Here is a 9466-nt window from a genome sequence, read left to right as displayed (position 1 = left end):
TCACCCAGAACTGCTCTCCCTTCTGGCACCACTGAGCCGGGCAGGTTTGGGGGTGCAGCAGCACGCCTGGGAGACTCCCCCTGTCCCGGGGCACCCACATGTGTGGCTGAGAGGCTGCTCCCGATACCAGCAAAAACGTCGTTTTGGAGGCATTCCTGCAGCTGGTCAGCGCCGCGGCCCCGGCGGGAGGAACGGGATTGGTACCGCGCCCTTTCCCCCCCAACCACGCTCCTGTCCCTTGGGGCTGTCCCTGCTAACTAGGGACCCCAGCAGGGCACCGCGGGACAACTGGGACCTCACGCACCGAGCATCCGGCCGGTCCCGGGGTCGGAGCACCAGAGACATCACCTAAAAATACCAGGGGCGTCACCACAACACCGGCGGAGTCACCTAAAACCACGGGCGGACAGGGGCAGTGCAGCTACAGGGGAGAGACGTAGGGGGCCTGGCGGGAGGAGCTTTTAACTTACCGGGGGCGCTGCTGTGCGCGGCGGGGCCGGAAGAGGTCGCCGTTAACACACCGGGGCCGCCGTTAACGAACCGGGGGCGGAGCGGTGCGCGGCGGGGCCGGCACGGGGGGCGCTGCAGCCCTGGTCCGTCCGGTCCGTCCCAACCCCGGTAGCGGCAGCGCCCGGCGGGGACTATCGGGGGTTTTCTGGCCCCACTCCCCGCGCTCGGTACCGGGGAACCAACGCAGGGCACAAGGCGGCGACGATGGACGGCGGGGCGGCGGCATGAGGCGACGGCGGCGGCGGGGAGCATGGCGGCGGCGGGCGGTGGCGGGGCGCGGCGGGGGCTGCTGAAGCGGAAGCCGAACTTCACGCTGCAGGAGCTGGAGGTGCTGATGAGCGAAGTGCTCCGATACGAGCCGCTGCTATTCGGCGCCGCCGCCGGTACAGTAAACGCGTACGAGAAGCAGAAGATCTGGTGGCGGATCACGCACAAGGTGAACGCCGCCGGCCGCCACCAGCGCGACATCGGCGAGGTGAAGAACCGCTGGCGGGGGCTACGCCGGCGTGCCGGGGACAAGATCAGCAGGCACCGGCTGGAGCGGCAAGGTCCGGCCGGCAGGGCCGTCGCCAGGAACGGGAACACCGGGAGCACCGGGAATAACGGGAGCAACGGGAACGGCCCTGCCGAGTCCGGCCCGGGGCCCGCCTCCGCGCCCGGCTGGGGACCTCGCGGCGCCACCAGCACCGACCCTCCCGTGCGCAGCGCAGAGGGGTCGGCACCGAAAGGTGAGTGCGCAGGGAGAGGCGTGGGGACGGGGCAAGGACACGGAGATGCTGGGGCCGGGATGGAGGAGTGGAGAGACGGACATGTAGAACTAGGACATGGACATGGGGTACCGGGACTAGGACAGGGGAGAACGGGGCAGGGACACGGGGATGATGGGACCGGGATGCAAGGGGACTGGCGCACAGACACAGGCACTGGGATGGGTATGGTGGGACAGGGACATGGAGGTCCAGGACACAGACGTTGGAGACCAGAGCAGAGACTTGCTGGGGGACCAGGGTGGGACATGGGGGACCAAGAAGGGACCACGGATGAGGTGGGATGAGACAAGGAGAAATGGGATTACTAAGTGGGGACAAGCAACAGGTACATAGGGACACTGAGACCAGGACAGCTGTGTGGAGGGACAGGGTCACGAGGGACAAGTGCCAGGATCAGGACATGGATATGAGAAACCAGGACACTGACACAGGGCCATTGGGATTGGGAGAGGTGCCTGGAGGAACAGGGACACAGGGGACCAGGACCAGGATGTGAGTGGATCTGGATATGGGACACCAGGACAGTGACATGGGGATACTGTGACCAGGTTGTGGGGGTCCAGGACATGGACATGGGAGACTGGGACTGGGATGCAAGAGAAATGAGACTGAGAGAGGTCACTGGGACCAGGACAGGTGCATGCAGGAACAGGGACACAGAAGACCAGAATCAGGATGTGGAGGATCAGAAAAGGGACACAGCAGACCAGGACACAGGGACAGGTGCATGGTGGGATGGGGACAGGGACTCAGGAGACCTGGACCAGCACCTGGGGAACCAGGACATAGGGCATCAGGACAGGGATGTGGGGAACTGGAATAGGGACACAGAGGCACTAGGACCAGGACAGGGACATGGAGTAACTAGGACACAGGGGACCAGTAATGAAACATAAAGTTCTGGGACAAGGACACAGGAAACCAGGACCAAGAGCAGGGGACCTGTACCAAGGCACCGGGAACAGGATATGTGTGTACAGGAACCAGGACAGGGACACTGGGACCACGCCATGGGGGACTGGGACATGGATACAGGGGACAGGGGCAGGGACATGGAGGATTGAGAGAGGGACATGAGGGATATGGGGGCACTAGGCCTGGGAGAGGTACAGGCAGGGACTGGAACACAGATCCAGGGAAACAGGGCAGGGATGGGGGGTGACTGGTATGGTAACACAGACATGAGGGGACTGCGACCAAGATGTGGGAAAAACTGGGGCCAGGACATTAGGACCAGTACAAGTGCATGGAGGGACTGGGGCAGGAACACGGGGACAGGGACACAGAGGAGACATAGGGGAAAGGGACAGGGACATGTAGTACTGGAACAGGGACATGGGTGACAGGGATGTGGGAGGATCAGGACAGGGACATAGGAGACAGGGAGCGTAACAGGGGCACCTGGAGCATGACAGAAAGGTACCAGGACAAGGGTGTGGATGACTGGGATTAGGACGCGGACCAAAGGCAGGTGGCACTAGGATGTGGACAGGGGTAAGAAGGGGCTGGGAACAGGACAGAGATATGAGGGGATTGTGACAGTGACATGGGACAGTACCAGGACAGAGACAAGGAACATGCAGGTGCTGGGACTGGAACGGGGACATGGTGCTATCAGGACCACACAGGAACATGGAGGCACCACATTCAGGACAGGGATATGTGTGGGCTAGGACAGGGTCATGAGGGTACTGAGACCACCCAGGCACATGGGGACACCTCACTGAGGACAGGGGTATGGGAGTACTGGGACCAGGAGAGGGACAAGGGACATGGTATGGGGTTGAACCACCATGAGGGTCACAGGACTGTGGAGATATGTATAGATGGAATGACGACTGGGTGCAGGAGAGGGGATGTGGGAGCACAGGGATGGAGATGAGGGTCTGTCACTTGGTCCACGGGGCACTGGGGACACGGGAGATCCCTCCAGCTGCCCTGTGCTCCCCATCCCTCCCACAGGTGTCAAGGAGGAGCGGGTGAAGGAGGAGCCTGTGGAAGTGAAGACTGAGCCCTTCCACGGCCCCACTGCCGACGGCATTCCTGGTCACGGCTCAGACCGCCGGCTGCCCTGTACCGGCATCTGCCCACCCAGTGAGCTGGGCGAGGGCTGGAATCGGAGTCCCCAGTGCTCCGCGCCCCCCGAACTCTCCCTCGGCGACCTGGGAGGGCAGCAGGAGCCACTGGGCTCTGACTTCCCCAGTCTGCTATTGGAGCAGGAGGCCAAGCAGCTTACTCACTGCGGTGCGGGCAAGGGGCCCCCCAGGGGGGCTGGACTGGACGGGACCCCCGAGTGCCCCCAGCTCAGCCTCGTGCAGTCCAGTGAGCGGCTGGTGCAGGAGATGCGTGCGTTCCGCCGGGAATACGCTGAGAGCCGCCGGGAGACCACGGCAGTGCTGCGCGGCATCACCCAGGCACTGGGTGCACTCAGCCGCAGCCTGGCCGAAATCCATGACCTCTACCTCCGGGAGCGGGGGGTCTCCAAATCCTGAGCCCCTCACGCAGCTGGCTGTGTACACCCACCACCTCCCACCCAGCACCCACCTCACTGCTTTTATTATTATTTTTATTATTATTTCTTTTCCCCTCCATCCCACTTCAATAAAACTCGGATCTGTACCTCCTTGGCTGCCCCCCACTCCCACCCCCAGGCTCCCCACACGGTTTTTGGGGGTGATGGGATGCTGGGGCCTGGGAGATGGGACAGGGGTTTGTCCCTCCAGGTGGGTCTGCCTGGCTTTTCTCCTGGACCCATGGACTCTGGTCCCAAATTTAGCCAGCAATGGCGGAGGGGGAAGAATCCTGCCAGGAACAACCCTCGGAGTGACTCAGCCCACCCACCCTCCCCCACTTAGTCCTGTCCAGGGGAGGAATTGTCCTTGCTCCTGCAGTCCCCATCCCAGCACTGAATTTGCTGTTTTCTCACCCAAAAGATGCCCGGGGTGGTTTCATGGCCCCGTTTTGAGTGAGGGGGGCTGGGTGAGCGGCAGCACTCTGGGCTGGCTCATCCCAGCCGGTGATTTAGTGGGAATTACTCATCTCAACAGAATTTTGCGATGGAGAAGGCTTGGGAGCAGAAAGGACAGGGCGGAATTAATGTCCTCCCATCTTACAGCTTGAGGGAAGAGGTTGGGGTCGTTGCTCTCCCCTTCTCTCCCCATTACAGAGTCTCCAAGATGACACCAGACTGTGGGCACAAGACATGGTTTAATGCCAGTCCTGGGGAGGAAGAGCCAGGGGTGAATCCAGAGGTGGGCGTGCAAGGGGACAGAGATGCACGGCCCTCGGGGGACTCCCCCGGGGACCCCCCTGCAGGTGCTCAGGGCCACTGGCACCCAGAGCGGGTGGGGGGAAGGGGGGGGGCGGGGGTAGGCACCCACAAAGGGCCCAGTGTGCAGCACAAGGGCTGCCCTGTGCTGCTGGCATCGGATCACCCCAGGATGGCCAGGAAGAGCCTGCTCCAGCCCCAGCTGGGGCACCCCCCCAGCATCAGGGGAGACACAGGGGTCCCCAGCCCGGCCCCGCTGGCCGGCGGCGAGTACAGGGGTCTCCACAGGGCCTTATGCTCCGGGGTAGCTGGGCTGTGCTGGAACGTAGGGTGGTGGTGCTGTGGCGGGAGCAGAAGGGGTGTCACCAGGCCACCGGACACCCTCCCGGGGAATCAGGAGAGTCCCCGTGCCCCACTGGTGCTCACCTGTGGGGTTGTAGACAGGAGGGCCGGAGGGGTACATGGGGTACTGGGCGGCAGGGCCGGGTGGGGGATACATGGCCATGGGGGTGAAGCCAGGCTGGGGAGGCGCGGGGCCGGCTTTGGGGTCCACAGGGAAGAGAGCTGGGGGGGCTGCAGGGGGGTAACTGGACAGTGGGATCTCCGGGCCTGTGGGAGAGATTGGGGAGGTCTGCCGCACCCAGGCACAGGGACGGGGACAGTGTCTAAGGGTGGTGGTGGGTGCTGGGGTGGTAGGAGCAGCCCCCACCCCAGTGCCCAATATTCCCCCCCCCACATCCCACCAGGTCTCACCACCTTGCCCACCTCACCCCCAACCCCTCCACCCTGTACCTCAGGACCTCTCTTGCTCCTCCCATCCCTCTATCCCACCCTGCTTCCTAAACCTCCATCCTTGCAGTCTACCCCCCCACCCCCCTGATCCCCCCCTACATTCCAAGAGGCCCCGTCTTCTTGGCTCCCCCAAACTGCCCCCCCCACCTTGTACTTACAGGACCCTTCCGCTCCCGCTCATCCCTTCAGCTTCCACCCTGCACACCAATCCCACTGCACCTCTCCAGAGCCCCTCCAGACCCTCCACCCTGTACTTGTAGGATCCTCCTGCACACCCTCATCCCTGCAGCTCCCCCCTTCCACCCCCAGGTCTCTCTGCATTCCTCGAGCCCCCCCCCAAAATCCTAGCATCCTGTGTCTCAGGAGCCCTCCTGCACCCCGCCACCCTTGCTGCCCAACCCCCACACTCCGATCCCCCCATGCATCCCTCCAGGCCCCCCATCCTTGCCTCTTCCCTAACCACTCCACTCTCTACCTACAGGACCCTCGTGCACCTCCCACTGCTATAGCCCACACACACCCCCAGTTCCCACCGACATCCGTCCAGGCTCCCTCAGTCTCCCCAGCCTGTACGTACAGCACCCTCATACACCGAGTCTCCTCCTGCATGCCCCCATCCATGCATCCCCCATCTCTGCACTCTCCCATTCCTCCAGGTCCCCTCAACCCCTCCCCTCGCCTTTATGTGTAGGACCCTCCTGATCCCCCTCCTCCTGCACCCCCCATCCCTGTATCCCCCATCCCTACAGACTCCCCCTCCCAGACCCCTGTTCCCCCCAAATCCCTTTAGGCCCCCTCAAGCCCCCCTCCACCCTCTTTACCTACAGGACCCTCCTGCACCCCCTCTTCCTCATGTAGCCCCCTCTCCCGCATCCCCAGCCCTGCCCTCCAGCCCCACACCTTGCAGGGGGGTGCGGGGGTGCCGCCGGCGCTGGTACAAGTAGCAGCAGGAGCACATGAAGCAGCAGACGATGGTGGTGACGATGGCGATGAAAAGCACCACGGCTGAGGCAATGCCCGCGATGGTCTTGGGGCTGTGGGACCCCCGGGCGTGGGGAGCAGGGCCTGGGGGCCACCCGGGGCACACACCCCCAGCCAGCACCCACTGACACTGCCCAGTCCCCAGTATCAATGCCCAGTGACAGTGTCCAGCACTGCTACCAGCACCCAGTATCAGTGACTAGTGCCCAGCACCCAATGCCATGTACCAGTGCCCACTGCCCAGTTACCAGCATCCAGTAGCAGTAACCAGTGCTCAGCACCAGCACTGCTGCCCAGAACCCAGTGCAAATTCTCAGTACCAGCGTCCAGCACCCTGTGGCCAACACCCAGTACCAGTGACCAGTCCACAGTATCCATTCCCCAATGCACAGTTCCCAGTACCAGTGTACAGTGCCCAGTGCATAGCGTCCAGTGCCCAGTATCAGTGTCCAGCACCCAGAATCCAATGCCAGCACCCACTACCAATTCCAAGACCCCAGCACCCAGTACCCAGCACCCTGTAGCAGTACCCAGCACCCAGTAGCAGTGCCCAGCACCCACTGCAAAGCACTAGTGCCCAGTACCAGTGCCCAACAACCCAGTACCAGAATCCAACACCCAACACCACTGCCCAGTGACCAGCATTCAATGCCCAACACCTAGTGTCAGAGTCCAGCACCCATTGTCAACACACCTGCAACGCAGTACCCAGTACCACTCCCCAGTGCCCAGAAGCAGTACCCAGTAGCAAACACCCAGTGCCTCTGCCCAATACCAGTGCAGAGAACCCAGCATCCAGCACTTAGTGCCACTGCTCAATACCAACGTCTAACACCCAGTACCACTTACCAGCACTCAATACCAGTGCACATCACCCAGCGTTCAGTATCAGTGCTCAGTAGCAGTGCTCAACACACAGCACCACAGCCCAGCACCACTGCTCAATGCCCAGCACTCAGTGTCCAGCACCCAATACCAGTGCACAGTATCCAGCATCAGCACCCAGCACTCAGCATCCAGCACCCAATACCAGTGCACAGCACCCAGTGCTCAATACCCAGTACAAGGGCCCAGATAACACTGCCCAGCACCCAGTACCCACTGCGCAGCACCACTCCCCAGTGCACAGCACCCAGTGAACAGCACCCAGTCCCAGCCCCCAGCCCACCCAGGGGAGCCCCCAGCCCCATCAGCCCTGGCTGTGGCACCTGAAGGCAAGGCAGTGGCGCTGCTGGCGCTCAGTGAGCAGGCGCAGAGGGTCTCGGCAGCAGTACCGCTGGTGGCACGTGCCGCAGCAGAAGGTGAAGAACTCGCAGTCGAAGCCGGGGTGCCATGACCCGTTTCTGTCCACATACCACAGGCAGTCCTCGCCCCCAGCCACTGTGGATGGCTGCCCATCACTGGAATCTCAGGGCACCTGGCCATTGCCACCGTCGGGAGCACTGGCAGCACCCCATGCCCTCCATCCCCCACATGGGCACAGTCCCATGTGTTCTGTGCCTCTATTCCCTTGCACCCCAGTCCATCCTGCTCCATGGATCCCCAAGGTGTGCCCCTATATACCCCTAAATAACCTGCCCCATCCCGCTGCCCCGTCCCTCATACCCAGCTCCACATCCTCCCATACCCTGCTCCATCATGCCCCATGGATCCCCCGAGTATGCTCCCATGTACCCCCAAACCCCTGCTCCATCCTGCCCCATATCCCCTAAAACCTTACTTCATCCTGCCTCACTTCCTTCCAAACCCTGCCCCTATGCACCCCACACCCTACTCCATACAGCCCACACCCTTGCAGACCCCCCTCCATTCCACCCAGCTCCGCGATCACTCCAGATCCCTCCAGAATCCCCCAGTTTTCCCCCCTCCTGCGTGTTCCAGTGACACTTCCCGCTCTATTTCTGGCCGGAGCCACCTGTCTTCCCAGAAATAGCCGAGGGCCGAGGCCCGGGGACGGCCGGAGGCACCAGGGCAGTGGGTGGGGAGCTACGGGGATGGGCTTTGCAGGGGTCTCACACGGCATTCATGCACCCCAAAATGGGACCGCGGCAGCTCAGGGGCAAGTGGGGAAACTGAGGCACGGGGTTCGTGCGTGGGAAGCCCCCAAATTCCCCAGGGCTGGGCATCCCACCTCGGGCAGCCACCGGCTCCGTGCCTGCTGTTCCCGGGAGTCAGGGGCTCCTGGGGACACTCCGAAAGCGGCAAAGGGGAGGTGGGTTTTGGGGGATGGACGCAGTGCTCAGGGGGACACTTTGGTGCAAGCAGCCCCCGGTCAAAGGGGCCGTGTGTGCCACGACTCACAGTCACGGCCAGCGGCACCGGGTCCCACCCAGCGTGATCCCGGTGTCACGGTGTCCCGTCGCAGGGTGGCACCGGATCCCCCGGCCCTCGCCGGGCCCCGTATGTCTCTTACCCATCGAGGCGGCCACGGCCACCAGCAGGGTCCCGGCCAGGGGCCAGCCGCTCCCGGGGCCGCCGGGCCCCATCCCGGGGCCGGTGTGGAGGCGCTGCCCGGGGTGGGGACGGCGGCTGCGCTGCGGCACCGGGGCCGGGGCCGCTCCCGGGGCCGGTGCCGCGGGGCCGCTCCCTCTGCCGCTGTCTCCCAGTGCCGGCCGGTGCCGGCGCAGGCCCGCAGTGACGCCGCAGCCCGGCGGCGCTCGGTTGCTGCCCGGTGTCCCCCCCGTTTCCCGCCCCCACCGGCGCCGCCTCCCGCCGCAGCCACCGGCCTCCGTCCGCCCCCACCGGGAGGAGCGGTGCCGCCAGCTCCGAGAACTGACGGGACCGAGCTGAGATGCGGGGAGCGGAGTGGCCTCTCTGGCACTGCCCCCCAACCCTCTATCCCCCCTTATCTCCCCTCTTCCTGCGCCCCATCCTATCGCTCGTCCTTGAAACCACCCCCCACCCCCCGCACCCCATCCCCTGCATCCAATCCCTTCCCTACCTCCTGCTCCTCAGCATTTCCCCTTCCAGTACCCCTTCTCCCACCTCATCCCACCCCAACACTCATTTGCCTCCCCATACCCCATCCCTTCGGTTCATAGCACCCCATCTCCAACTCCATCCTTTCCCTGAACACCTTTCCCTCCCCCTGTACCCCATTCCTTCACCCATCCTTGCACCCCAACCCTGCACCCTTCCTGTCCGC

The 9466-nt window shown here is 63.6% G+C and overlaps 2 protein-coding genes across 2 annotated transcripts; one reads left to right on the top strand and one right to left on the bottom strand.

The window, feature by feature from the left end:
* The first annotated feature begins 523 nt into the window (after positions 1-523).
* Positions 524-3899, top strand: LOC146426824 (uncharacterized). Its single transcript, XM_085082993.1, has 2 exons — positions 524-1238; positions 3243-3899. Exons 1-2 carry the CDS (start codon positions 761-763, stop codon positions 3770-3772), a joined length of 1008 nt encoding a protein of 335 aa, XP_084939119.1. The 5' UTR covers positions 524-760; the 3' UTR covers positions 3773-3899.
* A 569-nt stretch (positions 3900-4468) lies between these two features.
* On the bottom strand, positions 4469-9027 carry SHISA4 (shisa family member 4). Its single transcript, XM_085082994.1, has 5 exons — positions 8735-9027; positions 7530-7701; positions 6241-6374; positions 4975-5157; positions 4469-4887 (listed from the first exon to the last, which is right to left on the bottom strand). The coding sequence occupies exons 1-5, from the start codon at positions 8805-8807 to the stop codon at positions 4841-4843; spliced, it is 609 nt and encodes a 202-aa protein (XP_084939120.1). The 5' UTR covers positions 8808-9027; the 3' UTR covers positions 4469-4840.
* Positions 9028-9466: the final 439 nt, after the last annotated feature.

Source organism: Lichenostomus cassidix, chromosome 26, assembly GCF_008360975.1.
Source record: "Lichenostomus cassidix isolate B80296 chromosome 26, HeHo_3.0, whole genome shotgun sequence".
NCBI classification, from domain to species: Eukaryota; Metazoa; Chordata; class Aves; order Passeriformes; family Meliphagidae; genus Lichenostomus; species Lichenostomus cassidix.
The sequence above is the reverse complement of the archived record's forward strand: the minus strand, read 5'-3'. Positions and strand labels throughout refer to the sequence as shown.